At 38.4% G+C, this 21,149-nt stretch overlaps 1 protein-coding gene across 1 annotated transcript in view; it reads right to left on the bottom strand.

The window, feature by feature from the left end:
• Window positions 1-1,319: 1,319 nt before the first annotated feature.
• Window positions 1,320-21,149, bottom strand: part of KCNB2 (potassium voltage-gated channel subfamily B member 2) — a 189,549-nt gene continuing 169,719 nt past the window's right edge. Inside the window, exon 3 of the mRNA XM_059862174.1 lies at window positions 1,320-11,599. Coding sequence (XP_059718157.1) covers window positions 9,437-11,599 — 2,163 coding nt within the window. The 3' untranslated portion in view covers window positions 1,320-9,436. The remainder of the gene's footprint in view (window positions 11,600-21,149) is intronic.

Below are 21,149 nucleotides of genomic sequence, written 5' to 3'. Positions count from 1 at the left end.
TAGATGGAGAGGAGAAGATGGAAAAAGATGAAATGGTTACAACAAAAATATTTCCCAAGCTCATGGTATGATTGAAAAGATGTTGAGCTAGGAGCTACATTGATGTATCATGGTGCCTTGAATTTGCTTTTTGGAAAATGCTCCCACTTTTTTATTTCTATGTGATTTAGTCTCCTTTCTGCACAACCAAAATCTGAAGTGGCCCAGGTCTTGGTGCAGGATGGAACTATGTGCCAGCTGGAATGTTCATGTAGAACTGCAGTTTTGCAAATACTCCTGGGTACCATGATTAGGTGTGTGGGTTGCTTGGTTATTGAATAATATATAACGCCTGAAATCCTTTCCTTAAAATGCAATTACTCACATGAATGCCAAGAAGAAGAGAATTGGACAAACAATAAGAAAGGTGTGGGGGTTTTTTTTAAAGGAAAAAGGAAGTTGGGAATGTGTTTGAGGTAGAATGGAAACATGGAACAAATTTAGATTTATGTACAGAGCTGCACATTCATAGAAGGAACCCTTAGATTAAAAGCTGAAAGGGTAGAGGTTCTGCAGTACAGTGAATGGTGTATTAAGAGATGTATAGCACAGTGAGGCTGTGAAAATAGTGTCTCTATGCTCTCATCAAAGGGATGGATTTGGACTTCCATTTTTGCTTCATTATAGTGCTGTTCAGATGTTGACATTAAAAATAGCTTTCTAATTTGAAGGTGGGGGCATTATATTCCTAATTTTCTGAACGGTAGAGTTGCTCTACTATAGGTGGATTTGCAGCAAAACTTTGCCTGTAAAAAAAAAAAAAATCTGTCATTTTCATGAGTCATCTTAAAGGAGTAAAAGAATTTCCATTATAATCTAATGTTTGTCTTACAGTTTTAAGGTGGACAAGAGATTGGTTTATTCGCTATGCCTGAATATTAGGCTGAGGTACCTAGGTTTGACTAACCAAAAAAAGGGTGCCAAATCTTTCCACGCTTCTGCTTTCCATCCTGCAGGCAATACTGTTTACTCACCCTTGTAAAGTCATTTGAGGCTTTTTATCTATGACATGAGAGTAGTAACTACCAGTAATTCTGAACAGAGAGGGAAGAAAAAGGCTTAGAATCACTAGATTTCATTTTTTTTTATAAAAAAGCATGGATTCTGACTTTATTTGCATAGCCAAGTGATTTATTTCTGTACACATTGTCTGTCAGAGATTCCTGTATGATTTTGTTAAGTAATGACACCTAAAGACACTATGGATAATTGTTTTGGTAAATATGCAATGTTCAATGTAAAGCGGTTTCATGAAGAGAACTGAAATGAGACACAGATGATTCATTTACACATTTATTTACTATCCTGCTTATTCTATCAGACTGAAATGGAGAACAATGCATTTATTTTAAAGACATTTGACATAAATTAAACAGATATTTTGATGTTGAACAATTGTACAGACTACAACATGCATATTAATATGTAGATTGGTGCAGAAATACTTAGTTGATCAGCAAAATCTAGTATGACAAAAATAATAATCACATTTCCTTTTTTATGAAGTTAAAATGCAGCTGATATGGAAACATTGATATGAATACCACTAAATGTGAGAAGTTATTAGTCTAATGAAATCAAATGGTTAGTTGAAAAAAATAAAGCTATTGTCAAAGTTTTATCTACAGAGAGAAACTAAATCAAAATGTTTCTAACAAATACAATAATAATGAAAAAAAGCATGTTTGATGCAATTACCATTGCAAAATGCCCTATTATTCCCCTGCCCCACCCCCAAATACAAACAATGCATGAAGCAAAAGCAGCATATTCTCCCACAAAATGTTTGGGGCATTTTGTAAAGGCAGATGAATGAGTTTAGACAAGACTCATCACATATGCTTTTATCTCCTAGTGACAGTACTTTTAAAGAAAGATACATTATTAATAGAGCAATGTATGATGAAATGTCGCTAAATCTGTAAAACTGAACAATAGTGAAGACACTGCTATTGCCCCAAGAGAACTTGAAAAAATACTGTTGTGCTTTTTTTGTTTGCAGCATTCAGAGCATTCACAGAGGAATACAAAGTAAAGTTCATTAAACTCCATAAAACTAATAATAGTCATGCTACTGTATCTATGAAACTAACACAGTAATAACATATAAACATGAATTAGTACATATTTAATTTGATATTTACAGTGATCTTAAAGCAATAGGCTACGTATTCAATGCTCAGCGTCTTTGTACACTAATCCCTCCATGTTTCAGCTTATCAGCATGGCTCCTTTGATTTTTGAAAGAGTTGTACAGCTAAAACTCTGCAGAACTCTGATAATTTAGACATATATAAATCCAGAACTCTGCATCCTAGCAGAAGTACCCATGATTGTCCCCAACAGTAGTTTTTTTAATTTCTTTTTAAATGTATTTAGCAATGTGTTAGAAATTGTTTCTTTTGCCTAACACTAGAATATATTGCTCCATCCTTCAGTTTTATACAGGCAGAATTCCCACTGGCGTTCTGCTTAAGGACTTCAAGAACAGGCATAAATGTTTTGTACTCTGAATCTTCACAGAGAGATGCTATCTGCGCAAAACTTAGAGCAAAAATATCACTACAAGACTTATGTCGTCCACCTTGAAAAGGTTAAAAGAAGTAAGATAAGGAATAGGCTTTTTATTCCTTGCATTACTGTACAAGGTATGTCCCAGACATCAGAGCAACAAAGCACACAACCAAAACCCTACTAGTTCCTCAATTTAAATAAATTTCAGCTGGTGATCCAAACAGGAAGAGATCTAGACAATGGCAAATTGGCACAAAATACTCAAGCTGGGCTTCTGATCCTCCATCAATGCACGGCAATTTGCTTTTATTCATACCAGTATAAAGTCAGGGTTACTGGTTAAGCAAGGGTTAAGTGAAATAAAGCTACTTGTAATAAGTTTAATCATTCCACTGGCTTTGGAGTAAGTCTAGTGCTGTCTGTACTGTCTTCATTAAATGTAACACCAACTTTAGAGTATATTCACTGTAGAAATATGCAGTATTTAGAGTTTGGGCCAAACTACAAAACACAACTATCCAAAGGTTATCAAGAATTTATTGCTTAAATGATTTTAAGTGGGTTAACTTGGGGAACACACTGGGAACAATTTAATCTTTGGCGACATATTGCTTTTTTATGCAATACCACTGATGAAAATGGCAAAATTCACTTGAATAGGTAATTTATCCAAGAGTTATATGGGCTGAAGACAGTAGCCATGGTAGAGATCTGTGTCTACATTAGCAAGTCATACAATAGCAGGAGATTTGTTGAGGACAACAGTTTGTGCTGACAGTTTACACTATTGGGGTACAATTTTTAGACTTGCTCTCATCTGGTATCAGGGCCTGAATGCTCTATCCTGTCTGCAGCATAGCTGGTGCCCTCATGGAAGAAGTTTTCTGGTTCAACTTCACCTAAAAGTAGTCCAATTTCCATGGTGCAGGATTGCACAGTTATGTGAACCAAAGCATGAGAAGACGGGGTAGCTAAGAGATCCCTGTCAAGAGATCTCCCCTGATTTTCTCCAAGATGCCAGTTTGAGCTTAACCATAGACTTCCAGATTTAGAAGTGTACATTATTCCTGCTGATGCTAAATATGTATTTAAATAGTTATTTGAGTTAAAAAATTACCCTAATGAATTTATTCACAGGACTACAGTCAATGTCTAAGGTAACAACAGGTCACCATTCTTTTTAGTTGATAGGTATAATTAGGATAATCATCTTTTTTGGATTAAATGTTAGCTAATACCGTGGTTTTAAGTTACTTTTAAGTAAAAAGAGCAGTAATATTTGTGTGCTACTTCCTTGTTCCACAGTGTTATTCATCAGGATCTGCGTTAGGGGCCATAAAAGAAAACTAAATATCAATCAATAATAATATAGGATTAGAAAGTATCACTGCTGTTTTGGAAGAAATCTCCATTTTACTAAAGGGTAATACTTCCTAAATATCATAATTCAGCATTTTTAAAAAAATACTGTTTAAACCTGGAACAAAAGAAATACAAAGACAAGTACATTACCCCACCTGCAGGTGTCTCATGGTGTATGATCACTGAACAAGAAACCATCACACAATGCAAAAAAACCCTTTTTCTTTCATTTTTGCCTGCCAGTTACCCAACCTTCCTTTGTTAAGGAAACTGACAGAGGACCTGCAAAGGGTTTGGCTCCCAGAACCCCTGATCTGTTTTAGAAAGCATTTCAGCTGGAGTTAAAGCTGAGCACCACTAATAAAACCAGGTTGGACAAAAAATATTCACACCTAGACTGATGGCTCTCTGAATAGCATTTACCAATCAACTGCTTTGAAAAAAGTTCTTGCAAGAACACTGAAAGCTCTTGTGTGAAGGATGGGTACACTGTGGGGACACTGGAGAATTCAGAGCACTTTGCAACTAGAAAACAGGGAGAAGTGACACTCAGTTCTTGTACCTTGGTTCAAATGCAGCATCTGGCCATTTTCACCACACTACCAAAACACTTTCCTGACAAACAAGACACTCATGTCATCTTGTTGGGTGGGCTGCCTTCTGACCACTCCCAAGAAGAAGAAAAGATTGATATTGGGGAGGAAATGGGAAGAGATCCAAAGATCAATAGACATACCAACACATGATATCTTATTTTTCAGGAAAGTCTTTTGAAAAATGATTACAGATCAGATATTCATGTGGCAGGTGAGTGGGTAATGGCATCACTGAACCTGTTGGTGCTAGGTTAAAATTATGATGGAGGAGTGGAATCAAATCTTTTGCTACTGGCATTTTTACCTCATTGAGTGTGAACAAGGATTCTTTTACATGTGTTTTATTACATCTCTTTTTATATAGTACACTAAAACATGCCTTGTTTACTTACAGTTTTCTGCCCTTCTTTCCCCCTTTGTTGTGTTTGCATTTCTTGCTTGATCTGTGCTGGCTACTTAGGAAAAAAAAAAGGCATATTTTTTGCATTATTTTGCTTCTAATATATGTTTTTATGATCAAAATATATATTTTCTATCCAAGTTATTAAAAATTATTTGAATCAAAAAGCCAATCAGTTAAACCCTGGACATTTTTGCCAGTCTGACTATCTGCAATAGAGAGTCAAGAAGACAATTGTCTTTTTTACTGGACTGTGGTTTAGAGATGAGGTTGAAGCAGTTAATAAATAAATTGAAGGTAAACCTTGAAGAAAACAGAAGCTCAGTCAACATGTAGGGGAAGAGGTCTACTTTTAAAAGAACTCATTGTTTTTCTAGGAATACAAATACATTGCCCAGTTTACCTGTTAGGAAATGACTCATGGAAGCCAATTGTCATTTAGATTTATGAATGTTATAGGCAAAAATACAACAGTCTGTACACATTTTGGGTTACATAATAGTGTGCTAAAAGGCTCTTCATGTCCATTGCTCTAGTGTTAGATCAGATATCACCTCTCTAACATCACTAATGTTTGAATTTTGAGACCAAATGTGAAGTGAGGACACAGTGCATTAGATTGCTGCATTTTCACAGAGGCTTCTATAGTCTATACAATGTAGCATTAAAAGGCCTTTTGTGTTTTCATTTAAAAAAGTGTATTTTATATAAATTCGGTAGTGCAAAAACTTCCTACACCTTGTTACATTCTTTACATGACATGCTTCCCCTGTAAACAGCTTTCCTGTAGGAACTTCCTTTGCAGTTTGTGCGATATATTATTCCCCCCTACCCTCTACCCCCCACCCAGACTTGGATTAATGTGATTATCACTCAAAAACTCTTCTAATTACTCTGTGAACATTTTTTAAATATGTGCATTTGGTTCCATCATTGAAAAGGAATTAAAACTTTGATTCCGGATTCTGTAATTAGTAAAAAATATAAAAAAATAGATCAATTGCAAAGCTATCTCCCTGAACATTCTTCATTTTCCAGTGATGTGAGGAGTCAGACCCCTTTCAGGTGCACAAAGGAGTCACTTCTTCCTAAGACTCCTTAAGTTGTTTTGAAATTGCACAGCTGGCGTTAGAGACTGACCCCAGAACTCAGACACATTCTCCTCTTAGTGTGGTGAATGGGTAATAAGTCCAAAATGGCTTCAAAGTTTTAGAAAACCAGAAAAACATACTTGTGTAATTTTGCATGATTTGCTGCATATCAACCCATGATGAATGAAATGATCCCGGCCTGCACTTCTTACACCTGCTGTACTGGATAGAAAGCTAGGTTCAGTCCTGCAACTGCTCAAAAAGATGTTTTAATCAGGAATTATACAAGCTTGGTATTCAGAGGTGGATCCTGTATATGCAGTCAAGACTGGAAAAACCACATTTCTTAAACCTGTGCTTCTGGAAATAGTTTTCAGCATAGACAAAAGTAGATAACAAAATTCTACCAAAAGCACTTCTAAAGCTTAATCATTTTGCTTCCAGTATTTAAAAAAAATAAAGCATCTGTTAATAAAGTAAATTGCATTTCTTTCAAAATAAATGTGCTTCTCCGAAAACATTTAAAATACAGCAGCAAATAAGGGCCTGTTCTTTAATCTGATTTAAATAGTTAAAGCTCCTGTTGATTTTCATCAAGAGGGAGAGACTATTGTTCTTCTCATTTCGATTTCAGTCAGTCCCTTTTTCCACCAGACTCCCTTTGGTTTCAGGGGAAATTCATTTGCACAAGAACTGAGGCCTTGACTTTACTCCTTTTAAATTTGTAGTGATTTTAATGGGCCATAATCAGGTTTGCATGACCTTCAGCTCAGGAGAGCTTTAGGAATGAAATTTCTGTTCCTGAAGTAGGTTCCCTATGGCTCGACTCCTCCCTTTCCATCAAGTGTCATAGGTCTAAGGGGCTTTTCCAAAGCCTAAGGGTCACCTGGGAGAAAAAGCACACAGAAGGAACATGACAGACCTCAGTCTTTCCAGTACAACATCATTGTCTTGAATGGGAATTTTCTGTGGATCCAGAGCATGGGAACAGGTCCCATTTGGTCTTAATCTGGACTTCAATAGTTCACTAGGATGAAAAGGCAGATCAAACAGGCCCATGTGATTTCACAAAACTGCACATAGAAAATACAAACCAACACTTCAGGCATATAAAAATTGACTGGCATTTAGTTTTAGTCACTGAAAATATCTAGAAACTAAAAAAGAAATGTAGAAGAGTAATGACTATAAAATATTAAAGAGCTAAGCTTTGGGACAGTGAGACACAACATGATTGAAAAGTGTTACACAGAATACAGTATAAATACATAAAACTGAATGCAGCAACAAGTTGAAATGAACTGCAATTAAAGACAAAAAAAAAATCATTTTTATTTTGAGAATTAATGACCAGACATTGCTTGAAAAAAAAAAGACATTGTATTCTCAGGTATTCAAATGACTGAAGAGACACCTCAATATTATCTCATTACAGAAATAAGAAAACTGATGGAAATATAGAAAACTTTTTTTTTTAAAAACCCACCTAAATGATTGTGCTGTGCTCATTGTTCAGCCCAGTCACAAGGATCAATATTTTGGGGCTCTTCAGACTTGCCTCTTTTCTATGTGCCAGGCTTGAGTGAGGTCTGTGGCATTGGCCATTTAAGCAAAGGGCCATGTTGTAACAAAAATGGTTGTTCCTTTACACTAAATGCATTAGGTGCCTGATTGTTACATATTCAAGTGACAGAAAAAGACTCAAGTAAAAATTAACCTACTAATCTATGGTAAGTAGAAGCCTGCTGTTCAAACCATGCATTGGTTGGTCGGAAGTACTTTTAAGTCCTCCTTACAAAAAAAAAAAACCAAACAAAAAATTCCCAGACAAAACAAAAGGGAACATTTTCTAGGGCACGTCTGTGTAACTGCATACATTTGCTTATGATTAGAATTCATTAACTGAATAAACTTTTTTATGATTTAGGGAATTAAAGCACTCTAGGAGCTTTTGATTCTGGATAAAATAAAAATAGCTTTTTTGAGACAGTGGTTAGATGGGTACTTTGTAATGAAGGCTTTGGTTCAGCATCTTTCTTTTACAAAGCTGGAGAAATCAGAGAAATGAAAGATGCTTTGGCAGTTGTCAGTGGAATGTCATTTTCTTTAATTTAAGTATAGTGGAAATCCTGTACTCATTTCAGAACAGCTCTGGAAGGATGGGTTGAGGCAAAGTTGGTGAGTGAAATGATATCTTCTGTCAGTCCAAATGATTGAACTGAAAAACACAAACAAGCTTTGGGGTATGGAAGACCTGAGGCAAATCACATGTAGTGAAGCCTTTTCTTCTCCAGCTATATGATTTATGATAACAAAAGGTATCACTTTCCCCTACAAACTTTGTCTCTTACGTCCTTACACCTTAACAGCTTCAACAACATTGCTGTTACTGAAGTATGTGCACTGCATGGAGAACAAAAGGTAAAAGATTGAAGATCATGTAGAAGCAAATAGTATTAAATCAAGGAAAAACAAGACTGTGGGAAATATTTTTTTAAATACCAAGTTATATTCTATGAGGTCGAAAGCTTTTGGATATATCTGAATAGCCATTTGGCACTGTTTATTGCCACAGAAATAACCATGTTTTTTAAATTTTAAAATGGAGTGCTTTTTTCTCAGTTATGAAATGTTGGCAATTTTCTACAAAAATATCAAATGCTTCAAGTTCTGGTCATTAAATCTTTGCTTTCCCTCACAGGATCATTAATTAAACTGACAAATGCAATAACTGAAGTTCTGCAAGTAAAAAAAACCCATCATGATTTATAGCACAGATAAACTAAAATACTGTAGTCCTTAATTAACAGATATACTCATGAGCTTTTTAACAGAAAGCAAGATACGTGAGATGCTTTAAGTAGAAGTTGCAATTTTGCAACATAAGTCTGTACAAAACCTCCAGGCAGCACGCTGTGAAGGAAGTACCTGTGTCCCAGGAAATGCTTTTTCCATAAATCCTTGTTAACAGTAGCTTTCCCCCCAACCCCAAACTATTTACAAGTATATGCATTTTGCAAGCTCAAAGCACCTTGTTTCACATCCTTATGAATGCATGCATTGACATTTCATCCTTTCATGTGCAAATTCTAAAATTCATTGCAACTGAGGGAAAAAAGAAAGTTTAAAGAGTTCAAAACCTGTCTACAATCATAAGTGAAAGGATCAAAAATGTCAGATGTTGCAGACCAGTGGCTCCTAATAAAGCTCTCTTTATTGTATTCACCACTCTTGAGTAATTTTTTCCCTGTTTTTTTCAGTTTGTTACAAAAGCAGTCTTTTTTTTTAAATTAAACAGTATTTAAACTAAACAACTCTTCATGCCATGCAAAAATAACATTTTATGCACTTTTGTTGAGGCTTTCCATGTTTTAGTTCATAGGCATTACTAACTGTGTTTTAAGAAAAGATATTTTTATTGCTTCTGTAACTAGTCACATGCTAGTTTCGCGTGTAGGACAATAACCAGTTTCTCCTGGACTTGAATGAATTTCTGGAGCAAATAAATGGTTTTCCATTTTGTGACCTTCTTGGTTAGTGTCTGGCTTTACCTCACCCACAGCATGGTAAATGTCTTGAGTACAGTTGTGGCTCATGCTTTTGGGTGAAGAGCTGACCTGTGGCTCCCCTGGTAAATTGTTGCCATCACTGTGTTTATCCCCACAGCAATTTGTCTTGATATCCTGTTTTTTCTCATGTTTCATACCGTGTAACTCCATAAACTCTTCTTCTTCTCCAGTGTCTATTTCAGTGAAGCTCCTCCTCTCTTTTGAAGGGAAAGTGAAAATCTTTTGTTTGGGAAAGAGAGGGGATGATTTTTTAGCAGGTCCCTGACAAAGTGCAGGTGCGTCAGCACCGAGTACAGGCCGTTCACCTTGTGGGGAATTTTCTTCTAGGAGAATGGTGCTGATGTGCTGAGGGGTGGCCTGTGTGAAGTCTGCTCCTGCTGTCACTGGCAGTGGCCTTGCAGTGCTCGGTGGAGTTTGTGGAGCGCCACCTCTGCTGTCTTTAAAATTAACTTTAAGGGATCTAGATTTTAATGGGTTGCTACCTTTCAGGGAGCTTTTGGGGCTTTCCATGGCAGTGTCAAAATGAAAATGACCATGTGAAACAGTTTGGGACCCACTGCCATCACTGATACCAGCTCTGTTGATTGGATTATAGTCAAAGGTGACATCAGTTGGAGAAAATCCTCTGTCTTTTGCAAATGGTATAAACTGAGAACTTCTTGCTCTTTGGTTTTCTTCCAGGTTAACAGCATCAGTTGGAAATCTCATTTGCAAGTGAGAGCCAGGAAACAGAGAGAGCGGAGACCTCTCTGTTTCCGTGAAGTCAGTTGCACAACTGGCAAAACTGTCGATACTGGATGTGCTTCTCATGTCCATTACGATGTCCGCAGGCCCCGTTGGCAACGGATCTCTCTGACCTATAACTTCCTCCATTTCTATTTCTTCTTCATAACTGGGTGGCTTTGCTGACTGGTCTTGATAAGCAGCATTAAGATTAGGCTGAGACTGGGTTTTGGTAATTTCATTATACAGCATCTCCAGTTTTTGGGCACTGAGGTGCTGTGGGCTGGAGGATGCTGCAGCATTGTTTAATTGCTCATGGGAGTCTTGTTGACTAACTTCTTGGTACTTGTTCTCATAAGATTTGTTTGAGCTTGTTTCAGACATTGTCCTTCTGGCCCATTTCCACCGGCTTGGGGACAGGTGGCTGTTATCAGGTGTCTCCTTTGGACTGAGGGGTTCTCCAAGCTTTCCCGAATCTACTGCTACATCTATCATTTCCATACTGCGAGCAAAGGCATCTTTCAGATTCATGGAGACAATACTGCCATTTCTTTTAGCCCGCTCAAGTGCTTCTCTCCTCTTAATTGCCTTCTCCTGTCTTTTCTGCTCCTTATAAAACTCTGAGAAATTGTTCACAATAATTGGTATGGGCAGGGCTATGACCAGCACTCCAGCAATACAGCAAAGTCCTCCAACTATTTTACCTAATAAGGTCTTGGGATAAATGTCACCATATCCTACCGTAGTCATAGTGATTGTTGCCCACCAGAATGACGCAGGAATACTTGTAAATTTTGTAGCATCCTCATCCTTTTCAGCAAAGAATACAAGACTTGAAAATATCATTATTCCCATGGCTAAAAATAATATCAACAAGCCCAGTTCATTGTAACTCCGCCTGAGTGTAAAGCCTAAAGACTGGAGGCCCGTTGAATGTCTGGCAAGCTTAAGAATCCTTAGGATCCTCATAATTCGAAATATCTGAACTACACGTCTGACGTTTTGGAACTGCAGGACACTTTTATTGGACTCTGTGAGGAAAATGGTGACATAGTATGGCAAGATAGCCAGTAAGTCAATGACATTTAATGGGCCTTTGAAGAACTTCCACTTATTTGGTGAGGACAGAAAACGCAAAAGATACTCCATGGTAAACCAAGCAATACACACAGCTTCAACGTGTGCTAGCTGAGGGTTGTCATTTGGCTGCCCAAATTCATCTATTTCTTGAAGTTCTGGCAGTGTGTTAAGAGACAGAGCAATAGTGGACAGGACGATGAACAGAATGGACACAATGGCCAAAATCTGTAAAACAAAATAAAAACATTTTGGTTAGACTGATACAAGTGTGCTTGTCAGGGTTTGATTAAATCCTTTCAAATGCACGTGTGTCAAATAAACACAGAATCGTGGAAGCTGTTTTTGCTGCTGTATTCATTATTTTGTTTTATTGTTTTGAATTTTGCACAGAGAAAACATTAGACTCATCTTAGACATGGTCAAAACCTGATTGCATTACTGCCTGCAGTAAGCCAATTCATTTCAGAAAGCAGACCATGACTGGTCTTACCATTTTTAAATTACAATAGGAGGTGGTGTTCATTGGTGCAAGTCACCAAGTGAAGGATGTATCGTTCCTGCTAATATGCAGAACATTTTTAATTTTCTGCATTAATTGTAATTATGTAAAACTTTACATAGTGTGGAGAATTGATTGAGGAATACCATGTGTAAGATGGTAATTCAGTACTACATAGTGCACACTTCCCTAGACAGGCATACATTTACGAGCTGAAAAGTCAAGAAGAAAAAATTAAGAATAAATAGGAAGCACTATTCAGGAGACTAGTCCTGCTGAATTTTCATGTCTGGAAAAATTTCAAATGCTACAAGAATTGAAGGTATTGGTTCTGAATTAGGTTGACAGCAAAATTTTAAAAAGTAAGTAGTATGAAGGTGAACTGAGTTTCTCATAATTATTAAAATGTGTACGTAGACAAAGGCTTCCAAAAAATAGTTTTGCTTTCTGTCTAAGGAGATAGGTTTTATAATACATTTTGTCACTCACTTTCACAGAATCTTAGAATGACAGAATCATAGAAACATTAGTGTTGAAAGAGATCTCCAGGACCCTCAAGTCCAGTGTTTGACTGAGCACCACCGTGCCAACTAAACCATAACACTAAGTGCCACACCACTTTCTTGAATGCTTGAAGACCTGCTGACTCCTTAGGCAGCCATTGAAATGCTTGATAAGCCTTTGAGTGAAGAAATTCTTCCTGATGTTCAACCTGAACCTCCCCTGGCACAGCTTGAGGCCATACCCTTTCATCCTGGCACTGGCTGCCTGGGAGAACAGGCTTTCCTCCACATGGCTACAGCCTCCTTTCAGGCAGTTTTAGAGAGTGATAAAGTCTCTCCTGAGCCTCCTTTTTTCCAGGCTAAACAACTCCAGCTCCCTCAGCTGCTCATCATAACACTTGCAAGCTGCTCTGTGCTCCAGACCCTCCACCAGCTTTGTTGCCCTTCTCTGGACGTGCTCCAGCTCCTCAAAGTCTTTCTTGCAGTGAGTGACCCAGAACTGAACACAGGACTTAAGGTGCAGCCTCACAAGTGCCAGGTAGATGGGGATGGTGGCTGCCCTGGTCCTGCTGGCCACACTATTCCTGATACAAGCCAGGATGCTGTTGGTGGTCTTGGCCAGGGTACACTGATGGCTCATGTTCAGCCTGCTCTGAGTCACACTCCCAGGTATTTTTCCACTGGACAACTTTCCAGCCACTCTTTCCCTGTAGCACTCTTTCCCTGTCTGTAGCACCACATGGGGTTGTTGTGACCAAAGTGCAGGACCTACAACTTAATCTTGTTGAACTTCATACAGCTGGTCTTTGCCCATTGATTCAGTTTTTCACATCCCTTTGCAGAGCCTTCCTGCCCTCCAGCAGATCAACACTCCTGCTTAACATTGTGCTGTCTGCAAACTTACTGAGGCTGCACTCAGTCCCCTCATCCAGATAATGGACAAAAATATTAAACAGGACTGGCCTCAATACTGAGCCTTGGGAAGCCCCACTAGAAACCAGATGCCAGCTGGATGCAGCACCTTTCACCACCTCTCCCTGGAACCAGCATCCAGCCAGTCCTGAGTCCAGTGATGAGTGCACCTGTCCAAGCTGTGGGCTGCCAGTTTTGGACAATACTATGGGAGACAGAATTAAAATCTTTACTGAAGGTGGACAGCATCCACAGCCTTTCCCTCATCCACTAGGCAGGTCTCCTGGTCATTAAGAAAAGATCAGGTTGGTCAGACAGGACCTGCCTTTCTTAAACCCATTGTGGCCGAGCCTGATCCTCTGGTTGTCCTGTTCGTGGTGGGTGATTGCACTTAAGATAATCTGTCCCATAACCTTCCCCAGCATTGATGCCAGCTGAGAGACCTGTATTTCCTGGACCGTTCTTCTGACCCTCCTTGTAGATGTGAGTCACGTTGGCCAACCTCCAATTGTCTGTTCTTGAGCTCTACAACGGTGAAACACTCCCTAATGTACAGACCCCCCTCCACACCTCTCCTTTCTCATCTGCTCCTTCTGAAGGGTTTATAACCATCCATTGCCACTCTCCACTCACGAGAGTGTTCCCACCATGTTTCCCTGGTGCCAGCTACGTCAGAGCTCTCCTGCTGCACGATGGCTCCCAGTTCCTCCTGTTTGCTACCCAGACTGTGTTCAGCCATGTACATGCACTTCAGGTGGGCTGCTCATTTCAGCCCCAGCACCAGCATGCTCCCCCCAGGCTCATCTCTAGTCAGCCTGGTCCTATTCTCTTCCCCCTCCAAAGCCAGTTTAAAGCCCTCTCCATCAGTCCTGCTACAATACTTTTCTCCCCACCTGTCTTCTGCAGGCCTGGTTCTGTATAAATTGCCCTGTGATGGAAAAAAGACATTTTGATAAGGTTCAGGCATCTCTGTACCTCACAGCCTTCCACTTTGCCTGGAATAGCTGGTCATTGTCTTTTACAGAACCAATACTATGAGAAAAAAAATTAATATCAGCAAGCATTATGGTTTTACCAGAAAGTTTATTTATTAACACTCTAAGGAATATGAGCAACTTTAAGACAGTGAGCAAAGTGTTAAAACGATATAAAAATTATTATAACACTTGGAAAAGAGATATTATTTTGGTTGGAATTCCCAATTAAATCCAGGTTTTTATTAGAAATACTAAAATAAATAGTTTTCTGTTTTAAAGATCAGTTTAAGCTCATTCAAAAAATCATTAACTTTCATTTCTCAGAAATGGAACTGTTAAATCCATTTGGTGATGTTCCAAGGATGCATTAGGTCTGACAAAATTGCTGGAACACCCAAGAAGAGTGAAATGAAGCTAAGAAGAATGCAAGTGTGAAGAGTGTATGCAGAGAGACTGGTCAGAGTGGTGTGTCAGAGGCACAGGCTCCAGAGATAGAAAGGCCACCTCACTGTAGCTTTGAGAAAAACAGCAATAAACTTGTTTCATCTATGGGTTACCAAGTGGATATTCAGCTCACTAACAGATGAACAGGTATACAGGTATCACATTTCATATTCTAAAGTATTCAAACATATTTATTTGAGTTTTTCTCTACCAGCACTGCTTCTTTTTTTTTTTTTTTTTTCTTAACTATCTTTATTGGAGAAATAAGATTCATTCATTTCTTCTGCCAAATGAGTTATGGACCATCTGTCTTCATCCTTTGTACAGCCAATTCAGAAAACATCCTTAGGTTAATCTATCCTATTAAGAGGGCTATACATTCCTTTAAACCTTCTGTTATCAATATCAGCAAAGAAGCCAATCTTAGTAAAGAATGAGGGCAATAACAGTGAATATGTAGGCAGGGCTGATTAATGAAATTTGTAGCCAGGGCTGAGGCAGACTAAAGGCAACACTTTGGGAGAGCAATAACTACTTTTCAAACTGTGGAAGTTGCCTGCATCAGATTTCTGTATTAAAGTTGGAAACCTAAATAAGGTGTACTGGGTTATCCACTTCACCTAAATGACTGTGAAACAGCTAATGCAGGCTTGACTTCTCTAAAACACTCAATAACATAATTATACTTTCTGAATTTACAGAACAAATGAACAAGGCACAGGTCTGAAAAGTTGAGCTTGCACTTTCTGTCAAGCTGATGGAGCCTCATTTGGGCCAGAATCAGAATGCAAATAACAGGATTGGAAAAAGCTGTATAATACCAGGACCAAATTACTTGACATGCATTGTTAAAAAAAAAAAATTGCAAGAATGTATCTGCCCAACTGTCATCAAACTGATTTTAATTAGGAACCACTGGCATTTCAGTCTGTCATAAGGGATTTATTTTATGCCAAAATGTCTACCAGCATACAAAAGATCCTAGAAAAGAGGTGAGTTAGTGAATAGCACCCCCTCTTGCACTCTGTGGCATTGCTAAAACTCCATGCATTTTGAGTGTTTTATTGAGAACAAGCATCCATCTGTTTGTTCCAGCCATTCCCTCATGTGCTGCTAACACAAGCCTGAACTCCCCCAGCTCTTTTAATAAAATATGTAGTACAGCAAGCCTGGAACCTTAAGTGATCTATACATATAATCTATAAGCATGAGTCTGTTCTTAGTGAAAAAATTTACAGGAAAGTAAAGTAGTTTAGTTTCTTCTAATGTAAGAATCTCAAGCTTTTATTTGTTTGGGACTTTGCTGTGTAATTAAAGCAGTGCATCATTCCACACACAGTATGTTTTAATTATTGCAATTGATTAGATTTCACAACTAATTAGGCAAAAAATGCCAGGGGAAAACTTGGAAGAACAAGTGCAGCTATGAGAAAAAGAAGAAGAAAAAAAGAACTCCCTATTCTGAGTCTACATAAAGAATACTTTGCAGATATTACTATGCTGGTAAATTCTCATAGAAAAGATGCAGATTGTATTAAGAGAAACACAGAATTTATAAGAAAGAACTGTAGCAAACTGCTAGGCTGCTTATGCTGATACAGAAAAGTAAAGAAGCCACCACTGACTGAATCTTTCCCAGCAGAACTTCCTGTTTATTACATAATATGACCACAGTTCTTGACATAATATTTTTAACCTGAATTTCAGAATATACTCTGTTAAATGACAGATTCTGGCAGGTTATGTCATTCAGCTATGGTACTACAAAAGCACATAAAAATACAGATCCTCCTAATCTTTAAAAATATTTCATTTTCAATGACAATTTTTTCTAAAAGAATGGACAGATTTAGATTTATTTTTTTCCTATGGGCTGGATATGAGGCATTTGAATCTGTTGATGCAATGAACAGTAAAACATTCCTTGAGTTAATGGTGCAGTCTTAACAGCCTCTGCCAGATGCTGTTATCTTACTTTTTGGGTGCAAGGACTGGTAGCAATCTCCTGAAAATTTAGTTGTTTCCCAGTATTAAATTGCCACTAAAAAATGGCTTTTTTTCCCTGTGCACCTCCTCATTGCTTATTACTGCCAGCAGTGTGAGGAATTCTGCATAAAATGAGCATACAACTGAGGCAGAAAATAGAGGTGCAATGGAACAGCCTTCAAATTGTTCCTTGCTATTCTGCAACAACTCATACAATATGTGAAATGGTATGATATGTGAAAAGGCTTCTGCTATAACTGACAAGCCAGTGTCATTTTTATGTGCAGCAAAGAAAAAGTATGCATCAGGTGCACATTAAAACAGAGCTGCTGAGGGGAATTTCAGTTGAGCCCCACAGATCAGCCAGTACAGTATGTTTGATTAATATAGGTTTCAGTCTGCAATCGACTAAGACTGTATTAGCAATAGTGTTTCCTCAGTCTTTTTTTTCCCAGGGTGGGATCTAGGGTAGGATCTAGACCATTTAAATAATAGACAGCAGTATTATCTCATACTTTTGAGATTTCTAACCTCCACAGACAATGAAAATTACCACGCTGTCACATGTTCTTCCCTTTCTGCATTGAAATGTATGATATTTTCTTCACATAAGACATACCCTAGCAGTATGTTTAACTCTGCCTTTAGAAAATCTCAGAAACAAGTGGATGTTCAGCTTTTGAAAGGCTTCTGGAGAACTGTATCAACTTTATTGGGTACTTAATTATGTGTTCTCAGAAGCATCTGCTCTTGGGAAAGAAGTGTCTAAATTTGAGCAGATAGATATCTGGAGTTGATCTCGATTCTTCAGATCAACCTGAGAGCTACCAAGTAAAGTAGCCTGCAGGTCATGCTGGATCCTGCATGGAAGTGTGTGGTATTCACATACTCTTTGAACAGAGAGAGACATAATTCTCTCTCCCAGGATTTTTTGTGGGGAAGACAGTGAGAAAGCTCAGAGAGAAGAGAAAACAATTTTTATCTCTACTTGCTGCGCCTGTTGTTTGGCCCATGTGGAATGTGTTATGGAGATTGTTTACCAAAAGGGATTTGTTAATTGGCCAGTGGTGATGGTTGTTTGGATTGATTGACCAACTAGGTCAAAGCTGGGTCGTGACTGTCTGGTAAGGGCTAGGGGGTTTTTTTGAGTAGTATAGCATAGTTAGAGTATAATATTAGTATAGTATGTAATTTAATATAGTATAGTTTAATAAAGCAATTGTTCAGCCTTCTGAATCACGGAGTCAGTGCACGTTATTCCCCAGCTGGGGGTCACCTTGCATCGATAAAAGTGTGCTTAGTTTGTAGCACAGAGCTCCCAGCTCTGGCCCCACAATCCACAGACTCACAGCCACACTGGCAGGAGCAGAAGGTTAGATAATGGATGTTTTCATTTTTCTGAGGGAGTAAGCCCATGACAGTGGAAGACATTTTGGGAGGTTTGATGAGAAGTTTATAAAAATTAGTTTACTTCAGAAGCGTCCTTTACTGTCAGGATCTTCAGATTGTGATATTGAGTTTGCAACTGAATGGACCAAAAGTGTTGCTCAGTAAGAGTGCTGTCTTGTACATCTGTCTAAATCTGTGTGCATTCTGTTCTTGACATCTGGGACTTTCCAAATGAGAGGCACATTGGAGAAGGAAAGTCAACACCACAAATTGAGCCACCTTGCAACTATAACTATTACCACATGAGGAATTTTAAGATTAGTCAGAACATCAGTCTGTAGACATTTAGGAGAAGGGGCCATTAAAATATTCCTCTGTGATGCAAAGGACAAGAAGAAGGTCATGACAGAACATCTCGCTGCCTACTCACTCCATTTTCTCCCTCCATTGTTACAAGCATCACCTCTTGCTTCTGACCCACAGTTCTATCTCATGCTGCTTTGCAGAGGGGACTGTGCTCAGCTCACACCTGTAATTCTGCATTCCCACATATCACTGTGCCATAGATCACATTGTGAGCAGTCTGACAGACTTGAAATTATTTTGGATCTAAGGTTTCAACAGATCACACTGGAAAAGTTCAACAAAAGGCAAGGCATTTTGCTACCGTCCTTTATTGGCTAATGCTCTTTTTTAACATATGTCCTTGGCCATGGGACATAAAAAAAAGGAGACAAATAAAAATGAATCCTACTTGGATTTACTTCAAACTAGAACACAATGGAGCTATGGCAAACCTTAAGCATGCCAAATCTAAGCAATCTCAATAGCCCTGCAACACTGAGAATTATCTAAGAATAGAAGTATTTGTTTGCAAATGCTCCTGTTTTGAAGTGATGGAAAAATTAATTTCCAGTTACTAAAAGTTTAATTTTTGGAGCATAAGAGAGGGGAATAATTTAACAGAACAGCATAAATTTAGTGCAGCTTACAGCTCTATCACTGTTGCCCTTTCAGGAACACATCTGATTATAACTCTGACAGCTTGTGTGATCACTCAACAGCTTCTCTCTGCTGCTCTCAATCTCCTTCCTTGATGACATTATTTAGAATTCTGACTTTTCATTTCCCCCTTTTTCCTAGATTAGCATTATTATTAAAGTTTTTAAGGACTTGCTTTGACTGTTCTTCATTGCTCTTTCAGGATTATTCATTAAGCCTCACAATTACCTACATATATGAAGGTTAAGCTCTCAGTGTTGTATTTATCTAGTGTCTAAGTGATGCACAGTCTTTTCTTTTGGTCTCTTTGCATTGGGATGACTCTGACTTAAGAAATAATGGTTTAGAAATACTCATTTAGGAGGTTTTCACTAAAGATTTCATGACTAGCTCCATAAACACTCATTCTATTTTTAAATATGAGAATTATCTACTAGTTCATCAGAAGGTGAAAAAGCTCTGTCTCCAGTTTACCTTGGCAGAGAAGTTCCTATGAAGACAGTGAACTCAAGTGCTTCTAGATGTTCATTCACAGTTCTATGAAGCTCAGTGGTGACTTTACCTAAGGAGTGGCATATGGCCAGGGATGTGCAGTCCTATCAAGCCCACCCAGACTGGGAGCCAACATGTGGGACCACCTTTGTTTCTGTAATGTGGCGTCCTTCAAGTTTCTGTCTGAGGAGGTTTAAGGCAGGTAGAAGTTTACTGCCTGCCAGTTCCGGTGTGCGTGGCAGACCAGAGATGATAACACCAGCAGGATCATAATCATGGTAATTCTAGTAGAAGGCATGATAACAGGTAGTTAAAGCTCAGATTTTGCCACAAGTTAATTCAAACTTCTCCAAGCACAGCTGTAGTCAAGCAAGGTATTTTGAAACTGGCTAGGGTAGGTCTATCTGACTGGAGAAACTGCTTCTGTCTTGGCAAAACCTTCACTTCAGAAGTTCAGTCATAAGGCCATTCTCTGTAGCTGATATACTTCCTGCTTGAGAGCACTGCATAAATTTCATTTTTTTCACAAAACCTTTCCACCACTTCGTGCTGACCTTCCCATTCCATAGATGAATATTTGCTTTAGAAGACCTAGTATCTCAGAGGGAATAAACCTGCATAGGAAAGGATATTTTGTTCTTTGAGATTAGCAAGCATCCTTCTGGTTTAAAGTAACAGTAATAAAATGCATCTGCCCTGCAATCTGTTGCAGGTAGATTACTGTTTATTGTGTTTATGCTATTAGGATAACAGTAATAGAATGCACCCCTCCTGCATTCTGGGGTGGGCTAACTGTATTTACCTAATGACTTGATTTTTGCTTTAGGGAAGGGTGGCCTTGGGGTTTGTACCACCAAAATTTTCAGCATAAGAATTTAGTTTGGGTTTGAGAATTTGATTATGGCCAAGTATTGAGGTGGTTTTGCATAAGGCAACTCCGTGGGTAATATGGCAAATGGGAACCCTGGGAATGGACTGAGTCTCTGTGAATCTGAACACAGGAACCACTCAAGCCTCCTAGAACACTAGGGGCACATTAGGTACTCAGTAGAAAACTAAGTACAACACTGCAAACTTTTGCAGGACGTATTTACTAAATATTGCAACCAAAAAGTGATGTTGGAGACCAGAGAAATTACAATATGCACAAGCAATAGGCAATGGATTGCAAATGGGACTATCAGCTTGAACTTTAGCACAGCCCTGATGAAACCTGCTGTAATTCCCTATAGGCAAAAGCTGAGGTTAATACTGAGGACATCTGTTGGACTGGAAAAGATGGGGAACCTTAAGTAGTCACAGATGAAGACAGTCTTCATAGTTTGGGAAGAGACAAATGTATTTAGTTTAGCATCAGTGGAGACAACCTTGAATACTGAATCAGCACAGAGCTAATAGGAATTATTTTTTTTAACATATTAAGATCCATATCAAGTCAGCTCTAATACTTTTTGCTGTTGTTCAACAGCAAAAAGCTATTTCAGCTGGAGACATGAAATCAATTATTTCATGATAAATAGCAAACTGTCCCCTAGGAATTAATGTAGAAGAAATGGCAGATCCAGAATAAA

Source organism: Haemorhous mexicanus, chromosome 1 (assembly GCF_027477595.1).
Source record: "Haemorhous mexicanus isolate bHaeMex1 chromosome 1, bHaeMex1.pri, whole genome shotgun sequence".
Lineage (NCBI taxonomy): Eukaryota > Metazoa > Chordata > Aves > Passeriformes > Fringillidae > Haemorhous > Haemorhous mexicanus.
The sequence above is the reverse complement of the archived record's forward strand: the minus strand, read 5'-3'. Positions and strand labels throughout refer to the sequence as shown.